Consider the following 17,777-nt stretch of genomic DNA (forward strand, 5'->3'; position numbering starts at 1 on the left):
GCAGGCTGGGTCAGAGAGGAATGGTGTTGGGAGCTGTGGGGAGGAGTCTGGGTGATTCAAAGTACAGTGGGAGGACATTGATGTAAGCAGAGTGACATGGTCTGATGCTTATGTGTGGAGAATGGATTGGAAGAAAGTGTGGGTAGAAGTGTGGAAACTGGTTGGGAGTCCAGGTGTTTGCCCAGGTGAGAGATATCAGTGGAAGTGGAGGTGGGAAAAATGAAGGATTTGGGATGTATTTTGGCAGAGGACTGACAATTTGCAGGTGGAGAGAATGTGGGGGCAAGAGAAAGGGAAGAATGACCACCTTGTATCTGGTTTTAGAAAGTGAGTGATGGCAGTGCTAAAAGACTGGGGGCAGACCTGGTTTGGGAGAAAAACCAAGAATTCCTTACCAGATATGCTACATTTGGGAGGGCTTTGAGTCATAAATGTGGAGCTGTCACATATGCGTTAGGGTTTATGAGTCTGAAGCCCAGACAAGTGGCCTGAGCCAGAGATGGAGGCTTTGGTTTAGAGGTGGTGTTTAAAACCATGGGGATGGCAAATCCATCCAGAGAATGAATGTGGGTAGAGAAGAGGCCCAGGGCAAAGTTGACAAGCTGGACCTCTAATGGATGGGGTCATGTGGAGGGAGATGGCCAGCAAAGGGGCTGAGAAGGAAGGAGGGAAAAACGGGATTGTGAAGGTCATGAGGCAGAGAGAAGAAAGTGAGTCAAGAAGGAGGGACTGGTCAGCAGCATCTGAGGTCGTCGGTTCCATAAAATGAAACATCAAATTTGGTAGTAGGGAGGTCCTTGGGAGCACTGAAAACACGACTTTAATGCAGGGGACAGAAGTCAGATCTGAATTCAGAAGTGGGTAGGAGTTGAGGAAAGAGCTTATGCAGACAACTCTTTGAGAAGTTGTAGTTCTCTTGTTATCCCCATTTGATGTTTGAGGAAACAAGGCTAACGCGGCTTCAGTGCCCTGTCCAGAGTCGTTCTGGAAGCAATTGGCAAAGCTGGGTTTTGAACCCATGTGTGTTTGACTCTGAAACCCACATTCTTAGCCTCTGTGCTAAATAAGCGTTTAAGTTATCATTTGAATGAATTATTTATTTTCTAATTAGGTCCTTGTTTCCCATTTTCTCTCACTTGGTTGCTTTCACAAAATGGTCTCTGATTAACATCCAAATAAAGTAAACACCGGAGAAAGCCTGGATTAAAAATGAAATGATGATAGATAAATCAAGGGAATTCGAGTGTAAAGTTTATAAATATATTCATTGATTGTCTCGAACTATTCTAAAGCACATGCTAGGATCTTCTAGAATGAAGAATGTTTTATTCTTTGTTTTTCCCCCATTAAATTTAGGCCCCAGGCAATACCTGTGGAAATGCTTTGGGGGAAAAAAAAAACCCAAACAAAACAAAGGGAAAAACCCCTCTACTTTCTCCTTTGCATTTTCTGGTTTTTTTCTTCCCCATTCTGTTATTCCCCAAAGCTGCTGCCGTTGCCTCTTATGGGACTCTAATGGCTCTTGCAGGGTCCCAGGCTTTTTCTCCAAAATCCCAATTCCTTGTTTTCTCCCACTTTAGAATAGAGGCTTGAGCAAGGGGATAAATCTTTCCTTTTCTGACTGGTATCTGACAAAGCCAAAATTAGATTTCAACTAGCTGTTAAGTAACATACCACTAGTTATAATTGTTCTCAGGACTCCCAACACAGGCTAGGCGACCTCTCTTATTCAGTTCATATTTGTACTCCCTTTCAATATTTGATACCCTGATAATTTGTCGTGGCCATTCTTACCTTGCCGACATACAAAGGGTCAGTTCCAGTATACTCTTCCAGAACAAAAAACTGGTTCCAAACCCAGCTCCTCTTTGTCCGCGAGTGTGACTGTGGCTTGTCTGACAGGAGTGCTTCTAATTTGCCTGGTGGTGTTGGTGTGCCCGAGAGAACGGCGGTCGTAAGGTCCATCAGTCCCCAGAAGTACAAGGACATGCCAAGTCCCAGCCAGCTCTTTGCATTGCTCATTCTACCCGAAGTCCACATGGGATTGCCAGGTTTTCAGAAAGTAAAGTACAGGATGGTAAAGCCACTGGAACTTGAGTATTTTCCAATGCAGTAAAAAAATACCAATGCAGTTTACTGGACACTTACGCTTCTCAAAGGAAATCTCGATTCAAGTCAATCTGCTTGAAGTTGACTTCCTGTCAAGTTAAGGAGAACACACTGTGATGATGTCAAATCCTCTCCTGTGGGCTTATAGCAAGTTCTCAAGAAATGTCAGTAAATATTCAGTTCTCTACTCAACGAATTAAAGAGTCATAACATGTTATTGCTTTAGAAATGTTTGAGTAACAAATAATATTTTAATAAAAAGAAGACAACCTATCTTGCTATAATCAATCCCAAACCTTTGGATATGGATTTCAGTGGGAATAAAACTGGTGAATAAATTTCTTCTCATTGGTAACATGGCTGGAGGGTTATGCTGTATTATTGATTGGCTTGAATTAATAGTGTGTTCTTTGAAATATTTATGATCAGACAGCCTTCTAAACTTTTAAAAACAGCATTCATTTCCAAAGTTTACAGCTAATAACTAATATTTTCATTAGCCCAACTGCTTTTCTTGGCTCATTAAAAAGCCCAAAGCAAATTTAACTACCTTTTTTTGCCACCCACAATTATCTTATGTCTACCCCATGTTATTGATAATGTTAGGGATCTCGGACTTCATTTATAAGCAGCCACAGATCACTTCTGACTTAATCATTTTCTGAGCTCCTGGTAGAATTTGAGTTTCACACTCTACTGCTTTGGCTCTGAAGCACTGAGAGGGGCTGCTACTGTGACCTTTCTAGGGTTTGAATGGTCAGTTAATCATTATATCACTCACAACAGACTTTAAAGTGCTCTTAGTCACATGCTACTGTGGGCATGTTAAGAGAGGCTAGCCAACACATTTTTTTTTTCCTGATCTGAAAGACTCATTTAGACAAAGGGATGTTGACTTCTACCCTAGGGACACCTTTTCATCAGTCAAACTTCTTTTGTTGCTATGAAGGCAGATTAGCTGGTGACCTCACTCCTGGACTGTGACCTCATCCACCTTTTCTTCCTTTACTTTGGCTGGGCGCAATGAAATGGCATGGTGCTCCCACCACTCTGTCAAAACAACCAAAATGACTTCTGTAGGGTTAATATTTTCACTGTGAACGTGGAGAACCGTCATCGTCTCAGAACAGATGTGTATATTTGGGGATTTCAGACCCATGCAACTAAATAATGCTCCATTTCTACAAGTGGTTTAAAATGAATGCATTGATGGCATCTCAGTTACCACCTTCTACCTGTCACCATCAGAACTCGTTTTAGTGTCCTCGCCAATAGTCACTGTTGAGATGCACAAAAGAATTAAAAAATATATAATCATTTCACACAATACGCCGTTTCATTTCTGTGTGAGAAATCACTTCAGTGAGAACTGGGGGACAAGCTGGGGCAGACTAAAGAATTTCTGTAACCGAAGGAAAGGCTGTGCCTCAAGTTCTAGCTCTTAAACTCAGATTGACTGTTAAGTAAAAGCAAGCTAGGTGTGCCTTATTTAGGGTGATGTGTTTGTTAATAAAGAACAGTGGTGTGCTAGAAGGTCAGTTACCAAGTATTGGCGGTTTTCCTCTTTGGACTGATAGACAGAAACCCAGCTCATGTTTCTCTCATGCTTGTCCAAGAAGAGATGGTCTGAAAGAAGGAGTCTTAACCTTCTTTTTCATTAATCCATGCAACTAAATAATGCTCCGTTTCTACAAGATTAATGAAAAAGATTGGTAAGAAACAGCTATGCTGTTTATGAAATTAGTGAAATTAATGAAAAAGATTGGTAAGAAACAGCTATGCTGTTTTACGGACTTAGAAGATGGCCTAAGGGCATGACCCCAAATCTATCACCAGAATACTGTGATGGATGGTCATAAGGGAATATTCCATGTGTTGCAAGGCACAAACCTATCTGTAACTTCCCCAAAGAGCACTAGGCTGAGTGTCCCACAGTTTGTCCCCTTGGTTCTATTTTCATTACCTCTTACTTGTTCATTCTATAAATTTCTGTTCCTCCTGGTAAGTAGGGACTGATAATTCTCCTGCCTACTTCACAGGACTACCTGAGGATCTCTCTGCTAGGATAATGTGGGTGAACATACTCCGTAAATGACTGAGGTGCCAGCCAAGCAACCATGGAAGGAGAAGTTACTTGGGTTGTGTGTTAAAAATGGTGAAGCTGAGCCTGAACCACATTTCGTGGGCACTTTTTGAACCAACATTCTGAAAGGGCTTAATGAATATATATTATTTCACAGATTTCTGCATCTGGGATAAGTACTGTGGGGTATTAGAGTCTGGCCTAGCCTAATTCTGTAATAACCACAATTATTTTTTTCCATATAAGGGAACTTAATGAAGGACTAGCTGTTAGAAAACTCTGTAGAATAGAGAAAAATTCTTTTTTTGGATTGCATTTAGCAAAGCTAGAACTCAATATATATACTTTTTAAAATATATTTCATGTCCGTGTTTCACATATGTACATTTTGCCTGAGCATTATTTTTTTTAAGATTTTATTTATTTATTTGAGAGAGAGAGAGTGAGAGAGAGAGCACGAGTGAGGGGCAGAAGGAGAAGCAGACTCCCTGATGCAGGGCTCAATCCTGGGACTCCGGGATCATGACCTGAGCCGAAGGTAGATGCTTAACTGTCTGAGCCACCCAGGTGCCCCGCCTAAGCATTATTTTTGACTATTTTGTATTTTCTCTGGCTGATTTCAGCATCTTTCTTTTGGATTCTAGGTGCTCAGGTGCAGGCGTGTTTGTGCGTGGGGGTGTGCAGATATCCCCTTTCCTGCTTGTACTGGCTAAATTTTCTGGACAGAATGAGACTTGAGGAAATTTTGTGGGATTTTAAATACTGTCCCTTATATTCTCTCATCTCTTACAAACTAGACATGCATTCTTGCCAATTAAAAGCCCCTGTCTTTACCTCGGTGTGATCTGAAGAGCTCAAGAAAAAAAAAGGTGTTCTTTGGAATCTTTGTGATGAATATTTTGTAGGCAGTGCGGCTGCCTGAGCTTTCATCTGTCTCTTCTGCCCACTTTGGCCTCCTACACATGAGTGCAAAGCCCTCATGTTCTTCCCTTTCGCTGAACACGTACGAGAATGGCTTTAGATGTTTAGGACCTGTGGAGCCCTTGGTGACCCTGTGAAAGCCCGGGTGGTCTGGGTGCCCCTCTCATACTCCCCCTTACACACATCAAATATCAAAGCCCTCAGCGCCTGTAAACTCTTTTTGTGTTAAATAACTTGATAGCTACAGTTGATGGAAAGCACTTTATTCCTGCTTCCTCAGGGCAGAATGCATGAAAAATACTCCCTGCCTAACTTTTCACAAAGTAAAATCTGGGTTATACAAAAGTTACATTATTCTTTTCACAATTAGAGCCGTTTATACAAGCGAAGGGAAGTCAGTTCTATCAGAAATACTAACGAGTTTTCAGCTGTTGTAAAAAATACGGTTCTCATGTTCATGTTTTTCCTACGGGATAATAGTAGTGATGATCTGTTTGAAGGTAGGCTAATTCTGTTCTTGTAAAGGAAGAAGCTAATATATGTGTATTTGCGTGTATAGATCTGCTTTGGAAGACCACATATGCCACACAAAGAATACATTAGTGGAAATTGACTTCTGTGTTAAATGAGTCTTTTAAAAGTTTTTCCCCCATCCTGCCTGAAGAAAGCAAACAGCGTGGTAATGAACACAGTAGGAAGAAATTAAAGTTGTGGATAAAGTGTGCTCTTGGTGAATTGTTTATTTCATTACTTAAATTCGTTGTGATATTTAAAATGTAGGGGGAAGGGAATGTTACCGCTTTCTCCTTGAAATGAACTGGGCTTTTATGGTCTCTCTCTGATTTCTTTCTTCATTATTCCAGTTTTCCTGAGCTTTTCATGGTTAATGGAAGTACTGCTCAGTAAAGCTCAAATGACATCTCTGTAGAAGCAGAAAGTCAGTTGCCTCTGCTGCTGACCCCCCTTTAGAGGGAAGGTGTTTTAATTTTCTGATGCGGCCTCATGCCTTTAAGAGGTTAGTATAGACAGTGGTGGTGTGGTTTTGGGTAGCTAAACTTCTTAAGTTATCACTTTTACTTATAGAAAGAGCCTTAAGAATGTACTTAAAAAGAAAAAAGAAACCTTGTGAAGATCCTAGATATGGCAGGGGGATGTGACTGCGTACCGGGACACATGGCAGCATTCAATCAGAATGCATCTCAGGGTCACCATGCTATCCTGCCTCTCAATCAAAGGTCTCACCTGAGAAATAGGAGCAAACACATTTTACTTAGGAATCACAATTCTTCAGTTAGAATATAGAACCCATAGAGAACAGAGCAGGTGGTTGTGGTATAAATTGGAGTGAAAAATTCATATGATGGTAGTATCTTTGAATATGTACATTTCACAAACAACAAGATACCCATTGTGGAATCCTATAAAGAAAATATTTTCATTGCTCCTATGAACAGACTTGCAGCATTCCTGAATCTGGACGTGTATGTCTATACTACTGACCAGAGTCCACCACTGGGGATGTGTTTCGGGAAGGGTGTTTACTATGGTTTTGTATGCTGGAAGATGAGACACTTCTCTGACCTGAAGTCTTTTCCATTTACTACAGATGTGCCATCTTCAGTTTCCTCCTGGGCAGTCTGTCATTAAGTGAGTAGAAGCTTCATCTCTCTTTTGTGGCCATCAACATACCAGCCTACGCAAAGCTACCCATCTGTGGAGGCGACTGACCCTTGGCAGAGCCAGAAGAGGTTGTCCAGGTACTAGGTTTCTTGGATTTGGGTTGTGCTCTCACTTCCACTCCGCTACTCCATGCTTTACCTGCCTCATGATACTGTCCCCAACCCCAAAGTTAGCATTTGTGAAATGGATATGGCTTAGAGTCAGTGTGTACATTTAATGTGGTCATATTCTTTCCTCTACCCCTCAAAGAGGCTGTTTACAAATTGATGGTGTCTAGAATTGAGGAATTATGGTATTGCCTTTTTTGTTAAATTGAGCAGAAGAAAAACAAAGCATACTTAATTTCCATGAGATTTCTTAGAAAAGGTGGTCATTACTCTTGCTTATTCTAATTTTGCTTACCTATATTTCTGTGAATTCGCACTTCTCCAGGTTCCTCAAAAACTGGAAATTCTGAGCCTAACGGTTCAGTTATTAAAATGTTCATTCCTCTGTTATCGTCTCTGAAATTGTCCTTTTCTCACCACTTATTCTTTCTCCTCTCCTTTTCTTTCCCACAACCAAACTAGTTTATGAGAGGGAGTGCTTTTAAGAAGCTCAAAAATGGAAGCGTGGGGCTGACGTAGCTCAGGGGGAGGTACAGGGTGGTTAAACCAAAGAGTTTAGGAACAGTATCTGGTTTTATATGAGGGTATGTGCATGTGTATGTGTGTGCGTGTGTGTATGTTTGTGTCCGTCCATCTTTCCATCCACGTGTGGGTGAGAGGAGTAGAACAAAAAAAAATGGGAGAAAGTATGAATTATGTAATTAGGAGCTGGCTTTGAAAAGCCTGACTAGGCCCATAATAAAAACCGCCTTGTGCATCCTACATATATGCTGATCCTCTAGCTATAAACTCCCTAGCTCAGGTCACAAATAAAGGCATTTCTACTTTAGAAATCCTTTCACTAGGGTTCATGCCCAATTCCTCCTTACTTTCATTCCCATTATAATTATTTTTTCCATTTGAGGATGCCTGGTATTTCTTTCCGTATCTTCCAAGAATGGCAAATACATTCTTACGGATCTTTTCATGCATACTTAGTATCTAGTACATGTCTTAATCCTAAAGGAGTCAGGAAGTTTTTGACCTACTTTATGCTTCCTCTAGTTTTCACTTTTAATCAAGCTAATGAAAGTATAGTTCAGTCCATGGGCAATTTCTTTGACTACAGTTAGACAAGAATGATCAGTTTGGATTTTTCAGAGTTGTCTCACATGCTCACTAATTTTTCTAGTCTTATGTGGCATTTATAATTGCACTAAATTTGTGCTTGTTCATTTTAAAAAAGCATGTGTTTTAAATTAGGTAATTCTCTGGCTAAAGTTCTTCTTTGAAAGAAGTTGCAAATAATTGCTACTTACTGTTTTTTCTTTAATTTTGCCTTTGCACAGAACGTTAGGAAAGCAGGACAATTCTGTAGTCTTTCCTGGACCATAAAGATTAATCCATAGGAAGAAGCGTTTTGGCAAAAGTCAGTTTGCTGTCTAAAATTAAGACTTACCTTATTAATTTGGTAAGTATTTGAGCATCAAATATGCTTGATCAATAGTGGTTTGTGAAGCCAAACGAAATGGAGTTTCAGTTTTAGCCCTACCACTTCTTACCTGTGCTGTCTTGAGCAAGTGACTTAAACTCTTTGAGTCTGTTACCGACTCTCACAGGGTGATTGTCAGAATTAAGTGAAAAATACACATGAAGCTCTTAGCACGGTATTCGGCGGATGGTTAAAGCCTTGTGTTGGAAAAACAGTAGGTGCTTAATAAATGTTAGTCCTCTCTCCCTCCTTCAAGGAGTGTACAGTTTGGTGGGGGAGTGGTAATGGTAGTGGTAATGGGAGTAGGAGTGGGGTGTCGCTCGTGGCAGTGATGATGGTGGTGTAGCAGCGGGAATCGCAGAAGCAGCGACAGCAGGAGCATCAGGCGTGGCGTGTTCACCTCATGCCAGGCTGTGTTAAGTCCTGTACCTCTACTTTGTCATTTAGTCTTTGCAAGAAGTCCATGAAAAGGTATCCTTTCCCCATTTTACACAGGGACAAACCAGTAGGGGGTGGTGTGCTGGGATGGCTCCTAGGCTCCCCCCAGCTCGCACGAGAGCTGATTTGCACGTCTCTTTGCAGCTCCTTCAACTGGTCCTGGTGTGAGTGTTGACACTGGTGTGAGTGTTGGTCTAGGCAAATGCTGTGGGGAGAGTGAGCGGGTCAGCTTGGATTCTTCCTCTGGAGTGACTACGCCACGCGTTGCGTATGTGACTGACTGTGACACGGATCTGTTTGCGACATGGGCCGCCAGACCCCTACAGACAGTGCTGGGCCAGGTCAGCAGAGGTGGAGATGATTTCTGTCAGGGAGGGAAAGTTTAAGGTAGCCTGTGAACTAGACCTTGAAGGATGGAGAGGAGGGAAAAAAGTGAAAGCAAATGCAAGTGCCAAGGTGCAGAGGCAGGATGCAGACGCCTGTCAGAATAGTACTTGAATTCGCTTGGAGAATGGGGCCTGTTCAAGAGAGTAATGAGAGATGGGGCAGGGGAGACAGGAAAAAAACAGTAGCTAGGAGCTGTGAACATTGCTGGACTGAAGTGTTTTGTATCTGTAGTTGTTTAGAGTGAGCGGTTAAAGGTTTCTGAGCATGCAAACGAGCCAGTCCCATCACTGTTCAGGAGTGTTGCTGGAGAGGGGCGGAGAGCAGGTGCGAGAGTCCGTCTAGAGTCCAGGGGAACCTGTAAGGGGAACTTCAACCGGGAATCCCGGGGTAGGAAAAGGATCGGGGAGGAGTCTGAACCCTTGAAGAGGCAGAGTGTCCATCACTGGGAAACTGAATCCATGTGAAGGAATGTGGGTACGGGGGTTGGGGGGCTAATGAAACAATGACAGGAAGGTTCTGTGCTTAGGTTACAGATGGAAATTGGGAGGAGGCATTCGTTAGAGGCAAGGTAATAAATTTGGTTTTAGACTTAGGGATAAAAAATTCATCCTTCTATGCCTGATTATTTAAAGAAGCAAGAACTTTCCTTCTCTTTTTAGTCCAAAACCTCAAAGCAGCTTTGGACATAAAGAATGTGAGCTCCTTCCTCTCCCTGAGAGTGGTTCTGGCTGGCCGCTTCCAGAGCACACACTGCATGCAGGCCCCCTGCTCCTGACCCAGGGCTGGACCTGCTCTAGGTGCCTTCCTGTGGCCGACTTGGTGAAGCTGATCCGGGGCTTCAGCTGAGCTAGGGACCTTTTGACCTGTCAGCTCCCAGATGTTGTTCCCTTTACACAATACCCACTCTCACGTTGGGAGTCATGCGTATTTTATCTTTCATTTTTCTAATGTGTAAGGAATGTGTACATAGAGGACAACTGGATACTCTGTTCAAGGAAAAGAAAAATTCCTGGTAAAACAAAACTCACACTGATATTTATTATTTCTCCTGTTAAAGGAAAAGAGAAACTTATCTTCTAAAATCTGTTTTCAAAAAAATACCTCTCTTTTGGAAAATGATGCATAATTTGGACTCAGGACATCTTGGCTTAAGACTTTCTAGCTCTGCCTTCGATGTGTGATGCTGGGTGTTTGCTTAACCTTGTTGAGGCTCAAATATCTTCTTTCAAGGGCTTAAAGGTTTAAAGGTTGTCGAAGATTATCGTGACCTAATATAAGACTATAGATCAAGTTCTGTTTTATTTTATTTTTTGACTTCTTCTGTGTTTCCCATCTCATCTCTCTTCTCAGAGTGCCTCATGCATTTCCCATTGGCTCTTCCTTATTCGATATTGTAATTATTTACTTGTCTTTCTCTTCCCCATATTGTAAGCTCCTTGAAGACACAGATAGTGTCTTTTATCCCTATAGACTTGATACCTAGTGCGGTATTTGACACATCCCAGGTGTTTAGTAAATATTAACTGCGTGCCGATGTGTTTTTATTTTTTTATTTTATTGTTTTTTAAAAATTTTATTTATTCATTTGAGAGGAGAGTGAGAGAGAGAGATCACGAGTGGGGTGGGGGAGAAGCAGACTCCCTGTTGAACAGGGAGCCCGATGGGGGGACTCGGTGACCTGAGCCAAAGGCAGACATTAAACCGACTGAGCCACCCAGGTGCCCCATGAAATATCTATTTTAGATATTAGCAGTTGATTTCCCAGTAGGATAGTTGAGGATTTAGTTCTCTTTAAACATATTCCCACTCATTCTCCCCTCCCTCACCCTCTTAACACAGTTCTTTCTCAATTTTCGCTAAAAGAATAGTCAAAATTTACCGTTTTATGAATGAACATTGTTTCCCATCAAGCAAAGTTGTACGTTAAGAGTCTAATTCCTGTTTTCTAGAACAGTTTTGTTTTTCTGGATTAACAACTGCCTAGTATTTTCTTTTGTCCTCTTCTTTATGTATGTGTCACTATTACTTTTTTCAAATGTTCCAAAGATCTGTTTCATGCTTATCGATAGTTTTTCCAAATACTGCAAGAATTTCTCAAACCCTCTAATACCAGTTTCATTTCCGCCCCCTCTCCCAGGACCCTCCCTCCCTGGCCTGGCTTCTGTGTCTAGGCCTAGTATATAACTGTTACTCTAGGGCTTCTCCTCACGAGTCCCCTGTGCTGGATCTCCTTTCTCTAGGATCACATATCTTTTTCTTATTTTCCTCTATCATTTTGCTAAAATACGTGAAATTTCTCAATGGTAATACCGAGTTCTAGAAGACAGTAGAGCAATTTTCATCATAGACTTCTATTCATAACCAAACTAGACAGAATAAAAACATTTTAAAAGGAAATGTAAAGGAATGAAATCTTGCCATTTGCAATGACGTGGATGGAACTGGAGAGTATTATGCTGAGCGAAATAAGTCAGTCAGAGAAAGACATGTATCATATGACCTCACTGATATGAGGAATTCTTAATCTCAGGAAACAAACTGACGGTTGCTGGAGTGGTGGGGGGTGGAGGGGTGGGGTGGCTGGGTGATAGACATTGGGGAGGGTATGTGCTATGGTGAGCGCTGTGAATTGTGTAAGACTGTTGAATCACAGACCTGTACCTCTGAAACAAGTAATACATTATATGTTAAAAAAAGAAGAAGAAGATAGCAGGAAGGGAAAAATGAAGGGGGGGGGAATCGGAGGGGGAGACGAACCATGAGAGACGATGGACTCTGAGAAACAAACTGAGGGTTCTAGAGGGGAGGTGGGTGGGGGGATAGGTTAGCCTGGTGATGGGTATTAAAGAAGGCACGTACTGCATGGAGCACTGGGTGTTATACACAAACAATGAATCATGGAACACTACATCAAAAACTAATGATGTAATGTATGGTGATTAACATAACATAATAAAAAAAAAGAAAAAATATAGTCATATGGTGAAGACTGGACTAATAGAGGGTCTAGATTCAAGAAAGAAGGGACTGTCAAAGTAATAGGTATATACCCTTTCCCCTGAATTAAAGAGATAAAATGCTAAACTACCAAAGATAACTTCATGGTTATATCCCTTTAACTAGACAACTAAAAAATACCCCAGAATTTTAGACCACTGTAATTTTTTAAACCCCAATTCCCTCATAAGGTTTCCTAGCATCTCTACAAAGGATTCCTTAACTTCATATTACAACAAATGATGCCAAAGTCTAGAGCATTTCTGACATATCAGGGTTTATTTTATCTGCTGTCCAAGAACAAAACTATCACGTGTAAAAACTCATTGTTTTCTGGACTTTTTTGCCTCTGTACTGTCTGATTATACATGCCCCTTAATACGTTGGTGGATATTAAGTATGAGAAAATATTAAATAAAATTAAAAGACTGAAGGCAGAAAGAATAATAATATCCAAACTGTTAAATACTTTTTTACAGATTAAAAACACATGGGCAAGTACTTGGAGAAAGAACTTCTGGGGTTGCCTTTGGGGATTGGGTTTTGGAGTGGGGCAAGGAACTGCTTTTTCTTTTAAGCTTTCCAGTACTGTCTTGTTTTGTTTTCTTTCGACCAATGCATATATTTTACTTTTAATAAAATAAAAACTGATTAAAATTTAAAAGCATTTTAAAATAAACAAAATAAATATTGAGGAACTAAATAGAAAAGAAAGCCTCCAAACAGACCTAATGAATATATAGTGTGTTTTTTTAGGACTTTTAAAAAACTTTTAAGTGTTTCTGAGATCAGAATGTATCTTATAACAATTAAAGTTATTAGTATTTACATTATTACCACTTATGTGTTAGTACCTTTCTCCCCCAACCAAAACTTGTAACTATTATATTTCTGGCACCTTTTGATTATGTTTTCATAGGATCAAGGAAGTGGAAATCCTTAAGTATAGGATTTTTCAGAACTCTGCTCTTCTAGGCACTAGAAGTTCTGAAGCTTTTTCAAGGTGAAATTGCTAGGCTCTGCCTTCCTCTTAGTTCTCCTTTTCTTTATTTCTATATCCTCTTTACGAAGCTCCATCTTAATCTACATTATATATTTGGCAAGGCAGACTTCTTCAGTAAGTTGGTTAACTGTGGTTGGAAAAACTATATCCTGTCCTTCACCATCCACCATCCACCACTCTTTATTTCATTGGAGAGTCAAATGGGAAAAATCAAACTAGGCAGGTTAGTAGAACATTTAAAAAAAGTAAAAAAAACTAAGAGAAGATAATAGGTGAATATTGTTTTTATAGTACTGGGTTGAAGAAGCCTTCTCAAAGTACCATCCAAGGTAGTGAAGGATAATGTTAATAGATTGAACTAAATAATTACTAGAAATTGTTATATTTTTAGTATAAAAATCAAGCAACATACATGAGAAAACCCTGACCATATTAAAGAGTCTTTATGCTCATTGTTAAAAAGGTGATCAAATGACAACAAGAGAAATTCATAAAAAAGGAAATAAAATGACCTATAATATATGACAGACATTTTACTTTTGCGAATAGCTGAAGAAAATGAGTTATTTCTAGCCTCTTAAATTGGAAAACGTTACAAAATAAACTAACCCATGTTGCTGAGAATGTGGGGAACTAGACATTTTCATATACTTCAGATAGAAGTGTAGGTTGACAAAAGCTTTCTTGAAAGCAATTTTGCAGTATGTGTCATGTCTTTAAAATGAATATGTAATTGGTCCTAAGGAAATAATTTTGATACATATTTTATTTGAATTTAAATCTATTTATATTTATTATGGTATTCTTATTGTAGCAAAAGACAAGATTAATCCAGATTTCCAACAATAGGTGATTTTAAAAACTATGATATACCCATTCAAAGGAATATCATGCAGCTCTGTCTTTGAGGGAAGGTCGAGAATTGGTTTTAAAGCTGTTCTCAAAAAAAGCATTTATTGTCAACTTCTAACACATTTTTGCCACATATGCTTCAATTGGAGAAACAGAGTTTATGTACTTCACAGTTTTATCAGAAAGTGGGAAATCTACTCCAGAAATACCTCAAAATGAATTAATACTGTGAGTCAAGTTATGTTAGAATTAGCTGATCCTGGGCTGGTATTGTCCATTATTTATAGATCCCAGTTACCTTTATAGAAGGTAATTGTAGAAGGCATTGCCTTTAAGCCTGAGATTCAATATTCTCTACTCCTCCTTAATACCACTGACTCTTAGCTGTCCCCAACAGAGCATGCCCAGCCATGCTCAGACAGCCATGTGCATGTGACAAGAGTGCTTATTTGATCTGCAGGCTGTAGCAGCAGCTTCCTTCTAATTATATCATAGTGATACAATCATGAGGCAGAGATTGGTTCAATATCCTCACTTTTCTGGGCTGTGTTTATTCCCTGATGGTTCTTCGGTAGTGTTTTCTGGCTCAGTAATGGAACCACCTTTCAAGCAAATGTGTGATGTCTTAATTTGAACCCTGAATGGACTCCCCTTGCTTCCCAAAAATCTAGTCCAGTTTGATGGTTCTAATGATTCTAATAGAATCATTGAACATATACTTAAGTTTATGTTCTTCTTAAGGACATTTACCATGTTAACAAGGGATATATAAAAAAGGAGATTCCTAAGTGGCCCAAGCTAAACAAATTGGTTTAAAACTAGCGAAGTGGAGCCATGATGGGTTCCAGAAGTGACCAGTGGGGTCATGAGGAGTGAGAACTGTTCTCATTCTAGGATCTTCTAGTTATTTCAGGGTCATCAGAATCCAGTTTAATGTTGGCATCAAGATCACCAAGTAGCTTCAGGCCTGGATCAAGAGGCACAAATGTAGCCTCACACAATGAGGTAAGGGGAACTTACCCACTGATCCTCCATATCTGACTTTGTACTGGATCATTTGGCACTAATTCCTATTTTCTGGTTAGCTATTGCTATGAAACAAATCAGCTCAAAATGTAGTAGCTTAAAACAGCAATTATTTTATTAATTTTTGTGGTGTCTGTAGGTCAGGAATTTGGATGCGTTTTGGCTGGATGATTCTGGCATGGGGTTTCTCAGGCATCTGCAGTCAGATGGTGGCTGGACTGGGACGGCAGGGGTCTGGTGCCGCCGGAGCCCCCTGGGGCGTCTCTGTTCCTTCACATAGTCTCATTTAGTACGTTCACATGAGATTTACACATGGACTAATTTGGGCTTCCTCAGCATGGTGGCTTCCATGAGAGCATTTGGACTATGTACGTGGTCAGGGCTCCCAGGTGAGCACATCCATTCTCAAAGCAGACAGTGCATTAGCTTTTATGACCCAACCTCAGAATCCTCTCAAGCTTCCCTTCTGCCATATTCTGTTGGTTATGAGCCACTTCCAAGTCCACACACTCAAGGGAAGGGAATTAGACTCCACCTCTCGAAGGGGAGTGGCAAGGCTCCAGGAGAGCCTGCGGGATGGCACATATTATTGTGACCATCGTTAGAAAATACACTTTGTCACACCTGGCCCATCAGTCAAGCTCTCCAGGGCCACTGAGTTCAGTGTGGAAGAGCTTTTGTAATCTCAGATAAGGAAAGGCAAGTTTTTGTATTTGGAAGGGGATTTGGGGAGCGTGGGGAATAGTCATTCTTTGATTAAAAAAAAAAAACATATATAGGGGCGCCTGGGTGGCTCAGTTGGTTAGGCGACTGCCTTCGGCTCAGGTCATGATCCTGGAGTCCCGGGATCGAGTCCCACATCGGGCTCCCGGCTCAGCAGGGAGCCAGCTTCTCCCTCTGACCCTCCCCCCTCTCATGTACTCTCTCTCTCTCTCATTCTCGCTCTCTCACATAAATAAGTAAATAAATCTTTAAAAAAAACCCCATATATAGAGAGCAAGTTCTGTTTGGCCTAATTTCCATGTTTGCTGTGATAGAGATGGGTGTATGTAAAGGACGGGTGTATCTATATAAGCGATACCTGCACAACTTATGATTACTCCTGCTCAGGCTTAACAAATAAAGAAATGTGGTTCTGACTCTTTATTACTGAGTGACTGGAGAATTGTTATCAATGGATCATTTTCAACTTTAGTACAGTGACAAGTAGTATTTTTAAAGGAGTAAGTTCTGTATCAAGTGTTTAATATTCATATTTTAAGGATATCTAAAGTCATGATCACTAAGCATTGAGATTTTACCAAAGTGGAACAAAAGTAAAGTGAAATAATGAATAAAATAAAATCTAGTGATATCTGGAAATAAGAGCTCACTGAACAAATACAAGATTGGTGGGTCATAGTGGATATCATTTCCTCCCAGTTTGACTCCTAATTGTTTTCTCTGTTGGGTCTCTTGCTCTGCTTACTCTAGCCATGGAACAAATGGCACTTCCAGCCATCAAAGTAGGAATCCAGAAGTTAATGGAAGATTCCTTCTGTCTCCAACTCCCCCAGTAACTTCCACACCTTCACCACTGTAGCTGCTTCCTAAATGGTGTCCCTGTTCTAATCTATTCTCTTGTCAGCCAGAGAGATCTTACCAGGTCACTCTGCTAAAAGGTCTCTTAACGGCTCTTTGGCTCTTCGTTTCTTAACTGATAAAATCTGAACTCCTTGACAGGGTACTCGGGGACCTACATGATCTGGCTCCTGCCTACCAGGCATTTCCTGTCCCTTCTCCTCTCACATTTTTTGGTCCATTAAAATAAACTACAGACCCTTTATTTTAACACCTTCATGCTTTTGTTCAAACAGGAATGCTTTTTCTAGGCCCTTTGCTTGGCAACCTCTCTTCCAGGAAGCATTTGTTAATTACGAGGCCTGTCTTCTGTGCCCCCATGCCACTCTGTCCATCATACCAGCCAGCCCACATGGTCTGCTTTCCCCACTACCCTTTGAATTCTCTGAGGGCAGTGACTGTCACCCTGTGTCTTCAGAATTAGCACAGTGTCAGCAGCAAGCAGGAATTTAATAAAACTTGGAATAGAATAAAATTAAACAAAAAGTGAACAATGGTTCAGCAATATGACATTCTCATTTCAGTGAGAGTTGTGGTACTTGTATAGCAGCAGTATTAAAAGAGTAGGATCCTGAGGATCTGCCAGGTGGGACTGGGTTCCTCACCAGAGCTTTCTTGGTTTCTGAGAGCTGCAACCCAAAGGGGGCTGCAACCCAAAGGGGGCTGTGAAGTGAGGGTGGAAGCTTGGATCAGGTTCAGAGGAGTCCTCAAGGCTCTAAAAATGAAACCTACAGTGTCCAAGGAAAGGAAATTTTTTTTTAAAAGATTTATTTATTTATTAGAGAGGGAGAAGAGAGCGCGTGCACCAGTGAGAGGCAGAGGGAGAAGCAGACCCCACCCCTGAGCTGGGAGCCCAATGCGGGACTCGATCTCAGGACCCTGAGATCATGACCTGAGCTGAAGACAGGTGCTTAACCAAGACTGAGCCACCCAGGCAACCCTTAAAGATTTTATTTATTTATTTATTTATTTATTTTAAAGATTTTATTTATTTATTTGAGAGAGAGAGAGTGAGAGAGCACAAGAGGGGGGAGCGGGAGAGGGAGAAGCAGACTCCCCACTGAGCAGGGAGCCCGATGCGGG

General features: G+C 40.8%; 1 protein-coding gene across 1 annotated transcript in view; it reads right to left on the bottom strand.

Moving 5' to 3' along the window:
- The window catches only part of CDH20 (cadherin 20), a 186,270-nt gene that overhangs the window by 32,874 nt on the left and 135,619 nt on the right, over positions 1–17,777 (bottom strand). The window contains exon 3 of the mRNA XM_081802519.1: positions 1,795–2,198. Within this exon, the coding sequence (XP_081658645.1) occupies positions 1,795–2,040 (246 nt within the window). The 5' untranslated portion in view covers positions 2,041–2,198. The remainder of the gene's footprint in view (positions 1–1,794; positions 2,199–17,777) is intronic.

Source organism: Leptonychotes weddellii, chromosome 13, assembly GCF_054177405.1.
Source record: "Leptonychotes weddellii isolate Sample4059 chromosome 13, ASM5417740v2, whole genome shotgun sequence".
Lineage (NCBI taxonomy): Eukaryota > Metazoa > Chordata > Mammalia > Carnivora > Phocidae > Leptonychotes > Leptonychotes weddellii.